A 22,138-nucleotide genomic window follows, 5' to 3' on the forward strand; every position below is an offset into this window, starting at 1 on the left:
TTTGAGATTTGTTGAGAGCCTCCCCTCACATGGACACATGACATCGCCATTTTTCTTTGGGTTGAAAGGTTTGTTTTTTAGGCCCGAACATAGTTTAGACGAAATTTGCAAATCATTTGATGTATCTACTGATAGTCTAATTATCAACAACTATGTCATATAGTTTACCAAATATAGTTTAACTATGTAGTCTTCTTAGCACTAACTGTACAATTATAAATCCTCGAACCGTCATTTTTTCATCCATTTGAGTAATATCATGTGATCACATTGGTTAGCACATCTCTTAAAAATTGAAATTAATAATACATAGTTTTTCTTCCAAGTCTATTCATCAAACAATGTTTTTGTACACATCATTTGGTGAACAAAACTTGATAAAAAGAATTATTTTTATAGCAGTATTCGTAGTGATATGGAATTACATACTTACAAAAGCTAGGTCATACATGAGATTTGCCACCGTCAAAGATTTGATCCATAAATATAATATAAATAGTTTCATTGGACAATCAAATTCTAAAGATATAAAAGCTGAGCGCGTTCGGGCCCTTGCCACACAAATTTTGACCGTTAAGGGTTGGTTTAGGATTGCTACACGTGGTGCTTTAGGTAAAGAAACAAGTTTATAAACAATAATCATCTGCCTAACACCCATTGTCCCTCTTTTAACGTAATTAAAAATTATGACTAAAAAATGGTTTAAAAAAAGTGTTCAAACACCCAAATCCAGGAATCCAGGAAAGATGATGACAGAAAAATGTAACTTGGGACAAGGATTTGACCTTTGATATGGAGATTATGCAAGAAGATGCATTGTATATGTTAAAGCCTTTGTTTTTTGTATTGAAAAAATTTATTGGGAAACGAGAAGGGCCATCTTCTCCACCAAGTAAACACAAAGCTAAAAACAAAGAGGCAAAGCGTGATGGGTTTAAGGATCAAATGGCATCATCACACATATATAAAGGCAAACACAAAAGGCTAATTAGGCCAAGTTAGTGTTTCCAATGATGGGTTAATTAATTTGGGAATGTGAGGACAAAGTCCAACATGGGCGAGAGACAAACTATGCAAGAGTTTATAAAAGGTTGAGGTACTCTCTATAGTGTCAATTAGTTTTATGTTGAAATCTCAACTTTTTTCATGAAATCAGAGTAAGTTGGCCCGTGTGTGAAGCTTAACGGCCACATGTGCTCGACTCACCCCGTTTGTGTTGTCCGCGTGTTAGAATTGAAAATTCTCCACACATAAGAGGATGTGAGAGAACGTGAGCACAAAGTCCCACATCGGTGAGGGACAAAACCATGCAAAACTTCATAAAAGGTTGAGTTACTCCCTATATTACCGATTAATTTTATGATGACACCTTAACTTTCTTCGATTAATCCGTTTCAATATTTCTTGGGTACCTAATCTGACTAGGTAAAGAGGATAAATGAGGAGACAATTGGTCCATCATTAGCCGATTACTAAAGCTAGCAATGATCATAGTTGAGGTTGGATGGTAGCTTAGATCGCAATTAAAAGTGACCAAAAACATGGTTAGATGCTTGATTGAGTCAATTTTATCAGGGTATAAGTGCAACCTCAATTATGCACTCCAAATTCCAATTGTTTGACTGTTGAAAGCCAAAGTTTGTGAAAAACAAAGTAGTTCTAGATCTGTTTGGTATTTAACTTGAATTCAACTCTTTTAACTCAAAAATAATTTTTGAGTCTCAAGCCTAAAATTCTTATTTGGTATGATTATTTTGAAAATATGAACTAAAAAACAACTTGAAATATAGCTTATTTCATGAAAACATAAAATGTTTGTTTTTAAAATTTATGAAACTAAAAACTTACTCTTATCTCCTCTTTTTTGGGAGAGATTTTTCAGTGTGACCGGAAGACAAGGTGATAAAGCACATGTCACTATATAAATGGTAGAATATGTGAGTTAAAAGTTAATAATTTAAATAATAAAATTTTTCACCTCTTATATAAAAACATGTTGTATACTACCCGTATTTCGGTTACAATAAAATTTTTCTCTCTTTTTGGATCCTGTTTTCTCCATCCCGTCTCTCTCCATTGTCTTCTCTCTCATCTCTCTTTTGCTTTTCTCTGTTTTATCTCTTTATCTCTCTTTCTCTCTCCCCGATCTCTTCTGATCTCCTCTCTCTCGAACCCTCTCTCTTTGCCTCTTGCCGTTCTCTGTTTCTTCCTCTCTTTTAACTTTGTCTGTCTCTCTCTCTAGGTCCTCCGCCTTGGGCCACTAGTAGAAAAGAGGAAAATGGGGAGTTGCTGGCAGATTTAAAAAAAAAAAATTGTTAGCACTTAAAAACAATTTTGACTCATCTCAAAAAAGTTTTTGAGTTTTATAAAAAATTGTTCTTAAGAGGTGGTCTTAAGAAATATTTTTAAAATTTATGAATATTTTTTGCAAGATACCAAATAAGCCCTAGATTTTTTTTTTCTGTTATTCAATGAAACTAATTTCATTACATAAACTCTAACATTATATTGGAATTGTAAAACATATAATAAAAATTGCACAAACTACATTGGACAAATGTCACACAACTAAAAATCTTATATCACCAAAATTTAATTTTATCGCAAACCATGCCCAAATACCCTAGAAAACAAAACTCCTAAAACAACCCAATCCTAAATCGTGAGAACTATCACCACCACTTGAAGCAATGACACCAACGCTCTCTCTACATCTGCTCAATAAAACATTATCGAGGAAGAGATATTTATAAAGAAAACATGTTCTTTGATGATCAAATTGCGCATAATAGTGAATCCTCCAAGAGCATGGTAGCTCTAATTTTAGAAAAATAAACAAGTTTAGAGAGGGTTCTTAAGGGAGAATTTAATTTTAGAAAAATAAAAACAAGCTTAGAGAGGGTTCTTAGGGAAGAATTGGATTTTAGGAGGTAAAGAAAAGGTGATTGAAACAAATATCCAAGAAGTTATAAGTTTTCAATCAAAAGAAGATTGTGAATTTCTTCTTTTTATTTTTCTCCATAAGATTTCCATACAACATTTCAATACTATTTTTGCTTCTCTTGTAATTTCTTTCACCTAATGCTAATACCAGCAGACAATATTATGATTACATACTACAAAAATTTCTCATCATTGAGAAGTACAAATTAAATTACTTTTTATTTTTCCAAATGATTAGACTTATTAAGTCAGCATGGTAACATATTGTATTATAGTCTTATCAATATTTTTCTCCTTTTAGACGGCTGTAGACCGCATAGATTTAATAGATGAGATCTATGAAAAATCTTTTTGATCAATCATAGACATTATTGTTATTGAGATTAATAAAAGTTTAGAACTATACATCTATATATCTATATATAATAGCGTGCATGGTGTAATAATTTTATAAAGAAAATTCCTTTTGTTTTAGATGGTCTTTAGAGATTATAGTTTGTAGAGATAGAGATTGTCGAGATTGAATCTCACATTGACAGATGAAACATCTTACATTGACTTATATGTAAGCTACTCCACATATTGATAATTAGTTTTATGGCGCAACCTTAACTTTTAAAAGATCACCTATCACAGATGTCGTTGGATCAATAATAGACCTTATTGTTATTCTGAGACTGAAAAAAAAATAGGGCTCTAACAAAATTTCCCAAGAGCCAATGACAAAAGGTCTAGGCCCTCTAGGGTCCACTTGTGCAATTTCAAAGAAAATTTCTCTCACTATCAATCATATTCTCTGATATTCTCGATCAGCAATTCAGCACAAGGACGAAGGATGGGAAGCCATTTATATGCATGTTCATTTTCTTGGTTTGCTAAAGGTTTGGAAAATATAAAGAGTAATGTTACGTAGACTAAATTTGAAGACTAAATTTGCAAATTAAATGATGTATCATAAATACAAATAAGCACATCTAAACATTATGTAATAAACCAATCATCAACTTACGTGTCCTTTAATTTACAAAATTTAGTCTACCTAGTATTACTCAAATATAAAATCATGAGCCAATTTTTTAAGAGGGATTCCACTCCAGTATTTATAGGGCGAGATCCATATTGTCCGAAATGTGATTGGTATATTAGCTACATAGCACCGTACACAGTAGAGCATAATTTTCAATATAAAGCTGATTATATATATATATAAATGATGAGCTTATTTTTAAGAGGGATCCCGCTCCACTATTTATCGAGCGAGATCGATGTCGATAACTTTTTCCTATTGTCCGAAATGTGATTGTGGATTACCCACACGTCACCGTACACAGTAGACATAATTCACTACAAGAAGCTGGTTCTATATATATGTGTGTGTGTACAATGCCATATGCAAAGCTTCATATATAAACAAACAATCACATCTCTCTCTCATGTGCAACTCTCATGCCAAACCCAGAAATGACAAAACAAATAAATAAATTGCACTAAGGGAGGTTGTAACCTACTAACATGGCACTAATAAAACCAGAAAGCACGATGTCCATAAACTAGACGAAAAGTATAGACCACAAATATAAACTCTCATTTTTTTCTTCTACATGTTTGCACCATGCATGCAGCAGCCAGTAGCACTATATTCCTAGATGGTGCATTATCTTAAACCAGCAGGGTCAAGTCATGTCTTGTGCCCTTTTATATTTGTTGCCATTAACCATTACAAAATCTCAGATTCCTACAACCCATGAATATATATATTGGATGCTATCTGAAATCTAAAACATATTTCGATCCAGATCCAAACCACTTTCCTCGCTTTTTCATAAATTATTTGTGAGCTAATATATTCACATGAACAACTTATGAATTATTGTTTTTCCTTAAAACTCATTTTCCTTAATTACTTGCTTGCATGCAAATGTAAAATGAGAACATATTTTCATTCTTTTATATAATATTTTACGACTACTTAAGCTCAAGTGTTTCGTAGTTTTTTGTTCTTGACCTTTCGATAATTAGGCATATTATATTAGACACGTAATTACATACAATGTATTATATTACACGTGACGAATAACTAAAATGATAATCTAATTTAACGCAAGCTTTAATTAACAAGCCATCTTTAAAAATGGCAATATAATTTTCTAGAAAATTTACTTACAGAAAAACTAAGAAATAAATGAGAATCTGACAAAGTACTTCCTTTCTTTTTCAATCTGGCAGTGCACAACTTCGAATTTGGATCTTCTCCGGATCTTAGTGACTGGTGTTTAAACTTTAAAAAAGATCAAAAAATTTGGACCTTTGATTTGTGTGAAAGAGAAATCGGAATGTGTGAAATGGTGGGCTAGCAAAATATGTTAAGGAAGACTGTCAAATTCAATTTAAATGATTTGGATTGTCTGACCATTTGACTCTAAAGAATGAGATCCGGAGATCTCTGTCCCACAACTTCACTATACAAATTACTGCTACGTGAAAAAGTAACATCACTTCCATACGTGCACAGAAAATTTTTATATACTACAAAATAATCCTTTATTTCTACCCTAGATAGGAAGTCTTTATGAGCTGCTTTTCACAAAGAAAACTTCACAATTAGAAGTGGGGTCGATGGAGGGACCATTTAGTTATTGGCTTTCTTGCCTAAAAACATTCGACGGTGTCCTCCTCTCCCTTCTTTTGATGTTACTTGTTAGTGTCCCTTTTCGCCTACTTTGGCTCATATACAAATATATCGCCTTTCTCTTTTTAGACGTTTTTACTACCAAATGTTTCTTCCCTAACTTTTCCTTTTCCCTTTTGTAACTTGTATTCACGTCATGAATGATGTAAGTTCACACATATAGTTACTTGGTGGAGGAGAAACTGTTGTGCTACAGTGGAAAAACTTATAAAGGCATTTTAATTTTCTTGTGGTCACCATCATGTGATTCATTAGTATAAAAAATCGAACTCATAACGTGTTGTGTGGAATACAAGTTTAAAATTCGTCCTCAACTACTGAACCACCCGGTAGTAATTATGATAGTGAAATACATCAACATGGAATAACTAGTTTGCTTGTTATATATATTTACTGATACTGTACATTAAGAGAGGTAATTTAGGCCTATGTATGATAGCATATGGATCGTTTATACGATATCACATTATCTCAGTAATGTGAGGCTTTACTTCCGGACATGAGTTTCATACCCTCAACATATATACTAATTCTAAGCATGTACAAGTACCCATCAGACATGGCCTTAATGTGCACAAGATTCATATATGTTGCTTTTGATGAGTTAAACATAAAAGGAGAGAAACTGGAAGTTTCCCATCTTCCTACAGGTGAAGCACACATGAGGACCATAATATAATATCATGGATGATTTTCGTTTCATATAATGTAAGGTGTACAATAACTTATAGAAAGTGAATGACAATTTACAGTTGAAATGTGGTAAGGAGATCTCTAATCAAATCAAGAGAGTATTTGTTCTAAAAGTTGTCCAACCCTTGAAGGGTCTATATCAGTAAATATTTATATGGACCATGCATGATTAGCTACAAGCAATTAATATTAGTTACTGACTGGTTTGGAATCATTTTTAAAATGAAAGAAAATGCTCTTGGTGAAAATATTTTTGGAACCAATTCTTAGTATACACAAGTGAACTTCTTACATGAAGCACTTCAAGTGTTTTGGAACGCACAAACATTTTCTTAAAAAGCGTTTACAGTCATTTTAAAAGCACTTCCAAATGAGTGATGCATTCTTAAACTATAGCATTATATATGCTCATGTTTCTGTCATTTTAAAGAGAGAATTTATTGATAAAAGTAATTTATGAAAGTCCTAACATAAGACTTCAGCTTAACAATTTGTTGTTATGGAATTTAAATCTGAATTTACAGTTTAAAAGACTGACCCAGTTGATCAATATTCTTTAACAAGTTCAATTCTTCATCATTTTTTTTGTAAGCATGAAAATATTGCAATAAAACTTTTTCTAGCATAAATATACTGAAATCACATCTACACACAAATATTAATTTTTTCTCCGACTGGGTAGCCACTATCATAAAAAAAATAAAAAATATGCACAATAACTTAGTTATATATGACAAGAGACAAAGGAAGCATGTTACCACCACCCCATTAATCCCAATAAATTAAACAAGGCACTAATTATAAACTCCAATGGATGCCGTGAGCAATAATACAACATTAGCTTTTGCTTTGTGTAGGTAATTTGGGTTTGATTTGTGAATAATGAATTATTTAAAAACTCTGAATTGATGCGACTTTGTTCCTTCCAAATGAGGCCAGCATTCCTTTCTTTGTTTTCTGATAATACTTCACAGCAAAGACACCGACAACATGACCAGATTTGCAGCTTATTAAATGGTTAAAAAGAACCATTTTAATTTTCACATATTCCTCAATATTCCATGTGCACTTCACTATTCAACGTGCTTTTACAAAATTACTATACATTCCCATGCTGTTTCTGCAGAATGATCTGTCCAGATCCCTGAAATTCAAGTAAATTTGCATTAAATAAATAAAAATTTGCTTTCTTTTTGTTTTATTTCTTATTTATCCAAAACCCAGTTGACCTTTTCTAATCATGTTCAATATTTCCACCAAAACCCAGTTGCAGTCATTTACCACAAGTCTGCTGCAATATATGCAGGCCCTTCATCTGCTATCAAAGCTATGAGTTTACATATTTGATGAAGTCATTAGTTCAACAAAAAAACATGGGGGTAAATTTTAACTAAATAAATGAAATTTTAACAAAAATTGAGTCAAGTTTAAAATATCCACGAAATTATCGATATCTCCGTCGAAATATCCAAAAAATCAAGGATCATTAAGGAAAGGGGGTGAAATGCAAACTTCATTCTATATCGGAGAGATAAAAAAAAATCAATGAATATCGATGAGATATTTATCGATTTACTACATAAATTTTGCCTAAATCCATTGCCCATTTCAAACTTTTGAATTTTTTTTATAGAAAATTTCGTTGAATTTGAATGGTTATATATATCCACCTGATTGCAAATTTTCATAATTTTTGTCGAAGACAACCGATATCAATATATCTATTGATATTTCTATAAATTCGCATATTTTTAAACATTGAACTCACTTGACCTTCCCTAATCTTGTTTAATATTCCCTTTTTTTTCTTTCTTTTGATATAACTGATATTAAGATAGCAAAATTGAAAACAAGTGACATGACCTCAAATACATTAGTAATGTTTTTAACCACTTGAGACTTTGTTGAAGTCTCTTGCTACTTGATGAAGTTATTAATTCCAACCAGAATGTGTTTCCTCAATTGAGTAGGAACATTGTACTCATCAGCTGCTTCAATCACCACAAAATTGCTGTTTGAGCAAGCTATCAAATTAGATATGGCTGGCTCAGCAATTGTTGCTGACCACTAAAATTTCTGGACCACAAATTTGGGGACCTGGCTTATTTAAGAAAGATGTCCTCTTGATTAACAATTCCAGAGCTAAATACATCCAGTTGGTTTTGGTCACTAAGCTATCACAATTTGAAGACTCTGAACAGTGTCATTAGATGAAGGGAGATCCGTAAATGTAACAGGAATACGCGCTCTTTTTATCTCGCTTAAGTGTGATGAGCGAGATAAAAAGAGCGGAATACATTGTTGGCTACACTTAAGTTTTTATCTTTTATTAAGAGTCATGGGCAGATTTTACTCTTTAACTATATCAGTCCCACTAAAAGCATGTCTGTTTTTATCGAACTAATTAATACCTGAATATATGGTTGAAAACAAATGCCTCAAAAGAGGAAACAAGATAATATAACTGTCAAAATGAGCAGTAACAAAAGGGCAATTGCTCTTTCATGACATTCAGCAACATCAATGTGAGTTCTGAATTGGTAAAAGTAAGTTACTTGTGCCCACAAGATAACGACTAGAAGTCTATATATCTAGGAGAAAAACTTATTTACAACAGAAATTTCATTATAGCAGTATTTAAAATCAATCATGTATTCTCGTACGTTTAACATTCTGATGTAACGGTATATGATTGGTTTGGAATACCGTCACAGTAAAATTCCTGTTTAAATAGTCTACTTCGAGAGCAAAAACAAAAAAACTTTCTGCCAATTGAAAGGTAAACCACTTACATTTAAAACCAAAAGACCCCATCTGCATCACCATCTCTAAAATTAAGAAACAATATTAATTAATAGAATAAAGAAGTAGCTCTTGGATCCAGATCTTCTGCTATTTTCTTCTATAAACAAAACATGGGGTTCCTCCCTCTACAATCCCAAAACAAATCACCTGCTGATCTCTTTCTCTCTCTCTCTCTCTTCTCTCTTCTCTCACCAGCAATGCCTGCAACTCTAAGGAATCTCTTGCTTTCTCCCAATATCTTCTCCATCACCTTACTTCTCTCAATAAACTCTCTCTTCTTCTTTTCTTCTTGTTACTCCATTGACGAACAGGGCCAAGCTCTTCTCTCCTGGAAGAACAGCTTAAACGGCTCCACGGACGCATTGAGATCATGGAATCCTTCCGACACAAGTCCATGCAGCTGGTTCGGGGTTCGCTGCAGCTCCAATGGAGAAGTGGAGGAGATAACCTTGAAGGCATTGAATTTTCAAGGTCCATTGCCTTCAAACTTTCAGCGTCTCAAGTCCTTAAAGACCCTTGTCCTCTCTTCGACGAATCTCACTGGCACGATTCCAAAAGAATTTGGAGAGTATCGCGAGCTTAGTGTCATTGACCTCAGTGGCAATTCTCTCTCTGGTGAAATCCCGGAAGAAATATGCAGCCTAAACAAGCTGCAAACTATATCTCTCAATACAAATTTTTTCGAAGGCAAAATCCCTTCCGGCATTGGAAATCTTTCGAACCTTGTGTATCTTACACTCTACGACAATCAACTTAGCGGCGAAATTCCAAAGAGTATTGGAGAATTGAGAAAGCTAGAAGTTTTCAGAGCAGGTGGGAACAAGAATCTCAATGGTGAGATACCTTGGGAAATTGGAAACTGCACCAACTTGGTCATGTTAGGCCTTGCTGAAACCAGCATTACTGGAAGCCTTCCCTCATCAATTGGAATGCTCAAAAGACTCCAAACCGTAGCCTTGTACACATCTCTGCTATCCGGTCCAATCCCTGAAGAAATTGGAAACTGCAGCGAGCTGCAGAACCTGTACTTGTACCAGAACTCCATCACCGGTCCAATCCCAAAGCGAATTGGAGAGCTCGGAAAACTTCAGAGTCTGTTGCTGTGGCAGAACAGCTTGGTTGGTTCAATCCCAAGTGAGCTTGGAAGCTGCAGGGAGGTCACAGTCATGGACTTCTCCGAAAATCTTCTGGCAGGCCAGATACCAAAAAGTTTTGGTGAGCTTTCAAATCTTCAAGAGCTTCAGTTGAGTGTCAATCAGTTATCAGGTACTATACCTTCTGAAATATCAAACTGCACTGCTCTGACTCATTTGGAAGTTGACAACAACGACATCTCGGGGGAGATTCCTGCTCTCATTGGCAACCTCAAGGGCTTAACTCTATTTTTCGCATGGCAAAATAAGCTTACAGGCAACATTCCTGAGAGTCTCTCATACTGTCAGAATCTTCAGGGTCTTGATCTTTCTTACAACAACCTATTTGGTTCAATACCAAGAAATGTTTTCGGATTGCAAAATCTCACCAAGCTGCTGCTGCTTTCCAATGATTTATCTGGCTTTATACCGCCGGATATAGGAAACTGCACGAACCTGTACAGGTTAAGGTTGAATCATAACCGGCTTTCAGGTACTGTTCCATTGGAGATTGGCAACTTGAAGAGCTTAAATTTTGTTGATTTGAGCAACAACCGCCTCGTTGGAGAAATCCCTCCATCGATATCAGGATGTCAGAACCTCGAGTATCTTGATCTCCATTCAAATGGGATCACCGGCTCTGTCCCTGGCACTCTGCCTAAAAGCCTGCAGTTTGTTGACATCTCTGACAATAGGCTCACCGGCCAGCTTCCTCACAGCATTGGATCATTAACCGAATTGACAAAACTCAATCTCGGGAAGAATCAGCTCTCTGGAAGCATCCCTGCTGAGATCCTTTCTTGCAGTAAGCTTCAACTGCTAGACATTGGCAACAATGGCTTCTCAGGTGAAATTCCAAAGCAACTTGGTCAAATTCCTTCCCTTGAAATATCCCTCAACCTAAGCTGCAACCTATTTTCGGGTGAAATCCCATCCGAGTTCTCTGGTCTTACCAAGATAGGAATCCTTGATATTTCCCACAACAAGCTCTCCGGAAACTTAAACACTCTCACAAGCCTTCAAAACCTTGTTTCCCTCAATGTCTCTTTCAATGACTTATCCGGCGAATTGCCTAACACCCCATTCTTTCGGAAACTCCCTCTTAGTGACCTTGCTGCAAACAACGGTCTCTACATCTCCGGCGGAGTCACAACTCCAGCAGATAGGATGGGATCAAGGCACAACAGATCAGTTATGAAGCTGATCACATCGGTTCTCATTAGTGTCAGTGCAGTACTTCTCCTGCTTGCAGTCTACACACTAGTCCGCGCGCGTATAGCCGGCAACATTCTCAGGGAAGATGACAGCTGGGAAATGACCTGGTACCAGAAGCTTGATTTCTCAATAGATGACATCGTCAGGAATTTGACATCGTCGAATGTGATTGGCACCGGAAGCTCTGGAGTTGTATACAGAGTGACAATTCCGAATGGAGAAACACTAGCAGTGAAGAAGATGTGGTCATCAGAAGAGTTAGGAGCATTCAATTCCGAAATTCAAACGCTTGGATTAATTAGGCACAAGAACATCATCCGCCTCTTGGGTTGGGGTTCAAATCGAAACCTGAAAATTCTGTTCTACGATTACCTCCCCAATGGAAGCTTGAGCTCACTACTACATGGTTCAGGAAAGGGAGGAGCAGATTGGGAAGCTAGATACGATGTTGTTTTAGGCGTAGCTCATGCACTTGCGTACTTGCACCATGACTGCGTGCCGGCTATTCTGCATGGTGATGTGAAAGCCATGAACGTTCTGTTGGGTCCTGGCTATGAGCCATTTCTTGCTGACTTTGGGTTAGCTAGGATTGTGAACAGCAACGGTGATGGCGAATTTTCGAAAACAAGTCAACGGCCTCAATTAGCTGGTTCATATGGATACATGGCTCCAGGTAATCTTTACTTTCAACAATGTATAGTTAGTTCCTAATCTTCTTACCGAATTTTCACCATTAAATCGCTAACTATTGTTTTCGTGTTTTCATTTTGCGGTGATCATAGAGCATGCATCGATGCAGAGTATCACTGAGAAGAGCGATGTGTACAGTTTCGGTGTTGTTCTTTTAGAGGTACTAACAGGAAGGCATCCATTAGACCCAACTCTGCCCGGAGGTGCACATTTAGTTCAATGGATTCGAGATCACTTGGCGAGCAAGCGAGACCCTATTGACATTCTCGATCAAAAGCTCAGGGGAAGATCTGATCCTACAATGCACGAAATGCTGCAGACACTAGCCGTGTCATTTCTCTGTGTCAGCACTCGCGCTGAGGAACGTCCGATGATGAAAGATGTCGTTGCAATGCTCAAGGAAATTCGACATGTAGACAGCGCAAGGCCAGAACCAGAGTTGTTAAAGGGAGGAGGGTTGCAATCAATTCTGGCATCCCCTCCTGCCAGGAGAGCAGTTTCACAAGGCTCTTCTAACTGCTCATTTGCTTTCTCTGAAGATTCAAGGTCTCAATGAGAAGCTAATGTGCTTCATAGTTCATCTACTAATGTACATATATCTTTAGGGAGAATCAAAATCCCATAGAGCAAGGAAGAATATTAGAGGATTATTAGTGTAAATTTCCCTTTTTTTTCATTATTTATGGTTAGATTGAAATAATTAATTGCATTCCCACTAAGAAAGAACGGCATTTAAGGGAAAGTGGCTTAACTGTCTTTTGGGAGAAGGAGTTACATCAGCAGAGACGTTCTCACATCCCAATCCGCATAATAAGATATTGTCTGTTTTGGGCCACGTCTTCACAGATTTGTCTATGGGTTTCCACCCAAAATAGTTTTATTATAGGGAGGTGGGTATGTACATATAAGACACATCACCTTCCATCCCCCGGGCGATGTGGGATCTTACAATCCACCTCCCTTAGGGGCCCGACACCCTCGTCGGCACACTTCTGGGCAGTGAGTGGCTTTGATACCAAATTGTCACATCTTAGTTTGCATAGCAAGATATTGTCCGCTTTGGGCCACGTCCTCATAGATTTGTTCTTGGGCTTCCACCCAAAACGCGTCTTACCATAGGGAGGTGGGCATGTACATATAAGGCACATCACCTTCCATCTTCCGGGCGATGTGAGATCTTACAGACGTTAAGGCGACGGTATCCCAAACCAATCATGCGACTTCACATGAGAGAGTTAAAGCACATGGCGACGCTTGATAAGTTTTTCTTGTGTTTAGGAGGAGTGAGAGTAAATGCGGGGTATGTAGAAGTTTAAACAATGATTGGCATTTATGGATTTGAGTAAAATTGCTTATGTAAGACCCTTACATGTGTCACATCATTATACTAACCAAGTTTTAGATGAAAGTTAATGAAAATAACCAATGGTGCACTGTTTTGTTAAATTCAAGGACCTCGATTAATGAATTTTTAGTTGAAAAACATAATATAAACTAGTGCGAAAATTTAGAACCAATTTTAGATTTTACTCGTTTGGATTTTTGTAATTACATAAGGGAATGAGATTTCATTCCATGACATGACATATTTTTCTTTCCAACAAAGCACTCACATGGTCCCCCTCCACCCCAACTCCACATCGCATGTCCATGTGCATATCTGAAAAAATAAGGCTTTCCAGCAAAGAAACAGTACTAATCTTGGATTACAAGACTTGGTGTGTCACGATCAGAAGCACATGTATAAAAAAGCAGGACCATTATACCTCTACATATATATATATATATATATATATATATATATATATATATAAAAAATACACAAAACCAAGTAAACTGTTCCAAAACGTTACAACTGCACATGAATTAGCATCCACTTTTTGAGCACATTGCTAAGATATACATTTAGGGTCAGTTTGAAATTGCTTTTCAAAATAGCTAAAAGTACTTTCATATATTCGGCCACAAAAGTTAGAAGTTTTTATGGTTGTAATTGTTAAGCACCTGGAAGTATTTTCTGAAGAAGCACCTAGAAAGCGCTTTCTTCTAATAAATTCATTATAAGCAAAATAATCGCTTAGCTTATCAGAAGAGTTTTCCACAGGAGCATTTCCAAATGCACCCTTAGATACTTTCTTAAGAGGTACAAAAACTGGCAGAAGTATTCAAACAAATAGAACGGTTCGAATTTTCGGATTTAGCAACTCAAAAAACTGAATTTCATTGAGCTAATTATTCATTTCACAATACATGAAGACATGAGAGTTCCTGATTTCAGCAAGAAAATGATGGTACCCTATCAAAAAACAGCTAAGTAGTGCCCACTTCTGGGTTGTCTACAAGCTATGTTGTCATTAAGGTCGGCTTCACCCCACCTCAACTAGGTGAAGCCAGGCTAGGCTAACGCAACATATGGCCGGCACTGATAACGGCTAAAATAACGGTTAAACCGCTAAAGCAATTGTTTTCTGGCCACAGCAACAAGTAACATTACAGACCAAAACACTATCCATACTGTTGAGAATGAGAGGGATATCTTGCTAGGGCTTATAAGAGGTTGAGCTACTCCTCATATTGCTAATTGGTTTATGATGGAACCCCAATTTCTTCACATACTACACGACTAACAGGGTTTTGGACAGTACCGTTTTGTTCCTAATTACGTGGCATGAAAAAGATAGAGCCTCATTGTGCTCTGGGGTGGGTACTGAAACTCCAACTTCTTTAATATGAAGTTGATGACACCCTTGATATCCTTGTTTGTTCAGGCACTTCTAGACCTCTGAGCCACTGCTTTGAGGCCTGAACAACTAAATTGTCCATTGAGAGCTTCGACAGGCCATGAATTAGCTCCTTATCTTCACCTGGTTTTCCCTCCTCAAAAACCAGTTTAATTGCCTTCTCAGCATTAACAGTACTCACTCCCTTGTTGAAAAGCGCCTAATCCAACAATAACGATTCTTGTTAATTACATATAATCAGACATTTTACCCTTGCTAATATTGATGGTGGACTCTAGCGATTACGCTTGCTTATTGGTCTTAATTAGATTTTTAAAATAAAAGACTCCAACAACGGCTAACAACCTAGTGCGATATGAACATGACTACTCTTGCTTAAATGGGACAGCACTAATAAAAAACGAGGTTTAGCTTGTCAATCTGACTCCTTGAACATATGAATCTAACAATACTCATCTCTGTCTACGACATTTCTCTTCATACAGAAATAGTGGCTTACTTGCTTTATTTTCCTTGGTCCCCAACTTAAGGAAGACCATCTGGAACGAGAAAATGCTTCCGCATACAAGCTATCATTGATTAGGCCTCTACAATAAACTTCAAGGTCAAACTCACAGAAGATGTAAATGAAAGAATAACTCCAGAAAACACAAACACATAATTGGAGATCAGTTGACTCCTGCATACGATAACACAATTGCAAAATCGATTATATGGTGGTACAAGTAATTAATCATGCATTGCCACCGATATATGCTTGCTAGAATCTTGTAGAACAATTTCATGCATGTTTGAACTAGAATAATCTAGTTCCTTTGTACTGACTGATCTTAATGGGCTGGTGTTGATCTTTAACACCCTGTGTCTTATTTCCTCACCCCCTTCTTAATAAAGATTTTATTCACAAGTTTACCCATAGAGAAAATGACGTATAAGGACTTAGAAGCCTGGCCAAGTGCAACACTTTGATTTTTACTGTTCCAAATAACAACTTTGCTCTCTCCAGATCCTTTTTTCCTCATCTCCCTCACAGTATTATCCTCCTTTTCTACTTCCCATCCAATTTGTTTTTCTTTCTAATTTCTTTTTTATGCTTGTTAGTCACCCGATTTGTTAATTTCTGGATTTAGGTTTTTGCTGGTTGTGGCAACAGTGAGGATGATTATGGTAGGCTGGGTGGTGTTTGTGGGGTTGTGGATTTTGTCTGTTTTGGTTAACATTAAGATAGCAAGCGCTCTTTTGCTGGGTTTTCCCACACAATCTATATTTCATACAAATCTAAGCTAGTTAGCAGACCATTGGTTTGGATTCAGTAGGTGTGATGTATGTCCTCAGAACCCCATTCAGCTCACATGGGGGAATTGAGATGCAAATTTGAGAGAGAGACTGTTTGTTAGGATACAAGTCTTTCAGTTTCAAGCAATAACAACTTTGTGTCAAATATGTATAATGAAGCTCAAGATTTTAGCTTTAGAGTTTTTTAAGCTGTTGTTATGAAATGAGGTTATTTTAGGAATAATAGTGGGTGGGGAAATAGGGTTTCAATTTTTTAACTTTTAGTGGTGGGTGGGGTTATAACGTGGGTGGGGAAATAAGACATTGAGGTGGGTCTAGTAGCACTCTTCTTCTTCTTCTTTTTTGTGCTTATTTTAAGTGCTAATAAAGTCATTTACACTCATGCTTAATCTTGATCATTGGGTTCATTTGATTTATTCAATTTGATGACTATAAATAAAGAAATGTGTGTGAAAACTAAGAAAGGCAACACTGTGTGAGAACCTAATAAAGGTGTACTAAATTGTAGTGTGTGAGATACAAACTCATGTGCATATGAGAGCGTTTTTCTTAAAATACAATGATAATTACACTAAGGGGTAGGAGATTTAAGTTAAGCCACATAATAGGTCAACTATAATAATTTGATTCAAACTCGTCATCAATAGGAACCGAACCTAAAACTGAGAACTTACAAATGGAGAGAAATATCGATACACTGTAATGTTAGTGACTACAAGAGCACATTTATTTTAGCCAAAGATAAGTCACACACTTTTTTTAGCTTCTAAAAACACTCATGTTTAACTCTAGGCGTTGATTCCATTTGATTTATTCAATTTGATGACCATAAATAAAAAAGAGTGTGAGAACCTAAAAACAGTGTGTGAAAATCACCTCTCTAAACTTTTTGTAGAGAGTGAGACACAAACTCGTGCATATGAGAGCGTTTTTCTTAGTACAATAATTACACTAAGGGGTGAGGCATTTAAGTTAAGCCACATAATAGGTCAACTATAACAATTTGATTCAAATTTGCCATCACATTTATTTTAGCCAACACTTGTATGCGTTTAACTTGGAGTTTCAACACTTGTATTTAAATTCGAAAATTGATAAAATGTTACGTGACGCAAGTCCTAACATTTCTATTAACTTAAATAACTTGGCGTCTTTTTTTTTTAAAAAGATTTATAAATATAGGCACTCCAGACTCAAGAGCTTCCTTTAGCAGTTCAAGACCCCTCTCGAGTTCCTCAGGCAGTGCTCGATCCCCCCCTCGAGCATGCTCAAGTTCCTCAGACGGTTAAAATTGTAAACTTTTGGCAACACTAGAATAAAAGTCTTTAACATGTTTCCATTTAGGATTTGGATGCAATACATGTTGCTATCTATGTTGCTCTTTTTTTTTCTCTCAATATAGGAAGAAGAAATAGGCGAAGGATAAATTTGGAAGTAACTAATTGTGTGTGTATATACAAAACTGCCCACCAATTCTCTTACACACCTCTATTTACTTCATACATGCTCTCTTAATTTGTAGCCGTTGGATCAACTGAATAAAAGAAGATCAAATAACAAAATTTAATAAGGTGTGTGGATAGCACACTTCTATATTTTTTATTTTATTTAATGATTTTCGTTTTTTTTTTGTTGGATATGATTTTTTATTTGTTGGATTTGGATACAACAACAATTGAAATCCATATCTACCACTACTACGGACTACTAAATAGTGTTGGACTAGGACACTTCACCGTCTTCCCTATAAATATAATCATGCACGACTCACTCTCCATTCTACTATTCTTTGTAGTTATAACTCACACTCCCAATCCAAGAGATTGTTTAGAAACAAATTAATCGAGAGAGAAATTTACAGGCTTCAATCATGGCAGCGGAAGACCAGCAGTCTTCAATCATGGAGGTAAAAGACCAGCAGAACGAAGTCCTGTCCATGCTGGATACCGCCAAAACTCAGCTCTACCACCTAAAAGCAGTTGTGATCTCCGGCATGGGCTTCTTCACCGATTCCTATGACCTTTTCTGTATCTCCCTCGTCACCAAGCTCCTGGGCCGCATTTATTACCATGTGCCCGGATCTTCAAAGCCGGGCAGCCTTCCTCCAAGCGTGGCGTGCGCTGTCAACGGAGTTGCCCTATGCGGAACCCTAGCCGGTCAGCTCTTCTTCGGGTGGCTCGGGGACAAGCTCGGCCGCAAGCGTGTTTATGGTTTAACCCTAATGCTAATGGTGGGTTGTTCTATTTGTTCCGGCCTTTCTTTTGGCAACTCCCCAACTACTGTCATGGCCACACTCTGCTTTTTCCGGTTTTGGCTAGGCTTTGGAATTGGCGGCGACTACCCACTTTCGGCAACGATCATGGCGGAGTACTCGAACAAAAAGAACCGCGGGGCATTTATAGCCTCGGTTTTTGCTATGCAAGGGTTCGGAATCTTGGCTGGTGGGTTGGTGACTCTTGTGATTTCTTCTATCTTTCGCGCCCTATACCATGCCGAGCCCTACTCGGTTGATCCACTTGGGTCGACAGTCCCTCAAGCGGACTATGTCTGGAGGATTATTCTCATGTTCGGAGCAGTCCCAGCCGCATTAACTTTCTATTCGAGAATGAAGATGCCGGAGACCCCTCGTTATACTGCCTTAGTAGCCAAGGATCAAAACAAGGCGTGCCAAGACATGGCAAAAGTGTTGAATCTTGAAATCAAAGAGCAATCCCAAGATAACAAGTCCTCAAGTTTTGGTCTATTTTCCAAAGAGTTTCTTAGGCGTCACGGTAAACATTTATTGGGCTCAGCCATGTGTTGGTTATTGTTAGACATTGCTTACTATAGCCAAAATCTTTTCCAAAAGGACATATTCAGCGCCGTCGGATGGCTGCCATCAGCAAGCTCTATGAGTGCCCTAGATGAGCTTTACAAAATCGCAAAGGCACAAACCCTAATAGCCCTATGCGGCACAATTCCGGGGTATTGGGTCACGGTCGTTCTCATAGATCGCATTGGTCGGTTGGCAATTCAGCTAATTGGGTTCTTTTTCATGACTGTTTTCATGCTTGCCTTGGCAGCTCCTTACCACCACTGGATTAGACCTGAAAACAATATTGGATTTATTGTCATGTATGCTCTAACATTTTTCTTTGCCAATTTTGGACCCAATGCTACAACGTTTGTTGTGCCAGTGGAGATTTTCCCAGCTAGGTTTCGGTCCACTTGTCATGGGATTTCAGCGGCTGCGGGCAAGTTGGGAGCGATTATTGGGGCTTTCGGGTTTTTGTATGCTGCCCAGAATCAAGACCCGGCTAAGGCTGATCCAGGGTACCCAGCTGGAATTGGAATGCAGAATGCTCTCTATGTTCTTGCAGCGATCAACGTTATTGGGTTCTTCTTTACATTTTTGGTGCCAGAGTCGAAGGGAAAGTCACTGGAGGAGATGTCAAGAGAGAATGAAGTTGAAGTTGAAGAGCAGTCCAGCATAGTTTAATTATCTAGGTTACTGTTTAGGAATGTGATTGTTAAGAATTTATCTAGGTTACTGTTTAGGAATGCGATTGTTAAGAATTTGAGTTCAACTTTTGGTGTTGTTGTTTTGAGTACATCAATATTTTTACACTAAGGGGAGGGAGAGTTCGGCAAAGCCATATAATGAGCAGTTTACTTTGGTATTGAATTCATCATCCACGAGATTCAAACCTACCTCTCACTTCCAAGTGAAGAGGAGAACCACCCGTAGTACTGAGTGGCTGTTAGTTCTCAATACTTCGATTGCTTAGTTTGATTAGTAATATCTTCCCGTTAGAATGAATTAATGTTTTTTTATCATGTCAACTGTGAATGTCTTCAAAAACTATATTAGTGAATAAGTTTTTTATGCATTAACCAATCACAAACTTTTTAATCAAATATAGAATTGGAAGAACATTGCACAAACGATAAATAATACTAAACCGCGGTTCATGTATGGCTCAAAAACTCTTACTCCATTTTCCTGGCAGAGAGAGAATGGCAAACCTTCTTTTGGTTGATGAGCTCCCCTTTTCCTTTTGGTGAGTTATATTGTCTCTGAGGACTGCCTAAGCTACCAGATGCTACCCGCTGTACATCTAGCTTGCCTGCCTTGAAAAAGAAAAAGCCATGGCTTGTGCCTAAGCTACTAAACAACCAATCATCCATGTCCAAAAGTTTCAACTAGCATTTCATTCAGCATCGCAGTTTCAATCCTTCTAAACCTCCAATTTAAGTTCATAACGAATCTCATCCAAACTAATCACATTTCAGGATTGTTAAGCCCGGGCAACAAAACTTTAATCACAGTGTCATTTTCTTTTTTTTTTCTTCATCCAACACGGCTTTAGTGCAAAGCAATAATTTCCCGCACAAATTTTCCTCCATGTACATCAACTTAGCCATTTCAAATGATGAGCATTGCTTCCTCGTACCTTTCAGTTTGTACCTCGTAGTTTCTATTTTCTTATTCTGTCTGAATTGAAATCTAAATGAAACTTTTGGTTTATAAAGGTGTCATTGAGTTGAGCTAGTGGATCCTCAAGAAAAGAGAGTTTGTATCAAAATTTCATGTCGTAACAAAAGTACAATACGAACTTTTATGAGAATATTAGAACTTTTATGAGAATATTAGGTTATAAAGTTTGGAAGACTTCTTTATGGAAGAACGGATTCTTTCTTTGGTCTTCCCAAGATCTTCGTATACTTCGAAGAAGTTTATATAAAATAGGGAAACATGCTCAAATAGAACTAGTTACAAACTTTTAAAACAGATATCGAACTAGAGGGACATTGAACTAACAATAAAGAATGCTTAACCGTGATTTATATACGGCTCAGAATGTGTCACTCAGTTTTCCAAGCTTCGAGAAAATGGCAAAATCCTCCTATGTTTGATGAGCTCTCTTTGCCTTTTGGTGAGTTACACGGACTCTGCTGCAAACTGCAACCGCTGCAGTTTCCATCTATGCAATTTCTACTCCCATAATCATAATTGACATTAGATGATTCCCAATCTACCCTCCTTACCTTAAAAGTGAAAAACCCTTGGCTTGTGCCTAAGCTACTAAACAACCAATCATGCACATCCCAAAAAATTTCAACTGGCATATCATTCAGCGTGGCAGTTTCATTCCCTCTAAACCTCCAATTTAAGTTCATAATCCGAATTGCCACTGTCCTGTCTACGCTAATCCACATTTCAGGATCGTTGGGCCCGGACAACAACGTTTCAATCACAATGTCATGTTCTTTCCTCCCTTACTCCAACATTGCTTTGGTGCAAAACAATCCTTTCCCACACACATTTTCCTTCTTGTAAATCAACTTAGCCTCTTCCAATGATGATCTTGATCTGGTCCGCTTATAAGCATCTTCCATTAAGTCCCCTAGCAGTGAAACCACCTCTTTCTTGGACACCAAGGCAACATAGTAATCCGAGCATGGCTCTGGGGTGCAGGTGAGTTTGGCCTGTCGAAAATCCCAATACACATCTATCCGTCTTCCATCTAGTTCAAACTATTGAGACCTTTATTGCCCCAAAACCGAGTAGCGTTTATGTCAACCTTGCACTTATTCTCTGTTGAGAATCAATGTCAAGCCCAAAACCATAAGTAATCCACAACCCAATCTAAAGTCCAAGTCCATATCTAGTTTGATGATGTAAGTGCTTACAATTGCAAAGTTAGGCAAGTTAGGTTGTGTGTGAAAAGAAAGCAAAGTTAGGCAAAGTTAGGTTGTGTGTGAAAACAAATAATTAGGTGCAATTAATGTGTTTTGTGTGGTAGTAAATAATCTTAGTTTAATTAAGTAGCTTTCATTTGGTTTGCTATAAATACCCAAGTCCCCAAGCCTTGTAAATCATCCAAAGAAGAAACAAAGCTAAGTGCTAAATAAGAAAAGCTTTGCTAATTAGTGTTTTTTTGTGAGCTTTC

General features: G+C 37.0%; 2 protein-coding genes across 2 annotated transcripts; both read left to right on the plus strand.

Annotated features, from left to right (window-relative positions):
- Nucleotides 1–9,139: 9,139 nt before the first annotated feature.
- On the plus strand, nucleotides 9,140–12,894 carry LOC114819440 (leucine-rich repeat receptor-like serine/threonine-protein kinase RGI4). Its single transcript, XM_029087987.2, has 2 exons — nucleotides 9,140–12,151; nucleotides 12,261–12,894. Exons 1-2 carry the CDS (start codon nucleotides 9,241–9,243, stop codon nucleotides 12,722–12,724), a joined length of 3,375 nt encoding a protein of 1,124 aa, XP_028943820.1. The 5' UTR covers nucleotides 9,140–9,240; the 3' UTR covers nucleotides 12,725–12,894.
- A 5,117-nt stretch (nucleotides 12,895–18,011) lies between these two features.
- LOC103450661 (inorganic phosphate transporter 1-4-like) lies at nucleotides 18,012–19,856 on the plus strand. The gene has a single exon (XM_008390028.4). The coding sequence runs from the start codon at nucleotides 18,076–18,078 to the stop codon at nucleotides 19,681–19,683; it is 1,608 nt and encodes a 535-aa protein (XP_008388250.2). The 5' UTR covers nucleotides 18,012–18,075; the 3' UTR covers nucleotides 19,684–19,856.
- Nucleotides 19,857–22,138: the final 2,282 nt, after the last annotated feature.

This window comes from Malus domestica, chromosome 11 (assembly GCF_042453785.1).
Source record: "Malus domestica chromosome 11, GDT2T_hap1".
Lineage (NCBI taxonomy): Eukaryota > Viridiplantae > Streptophyta > Magnoliopsida > Rosales > Rosaceae > Malus > Malus domestica.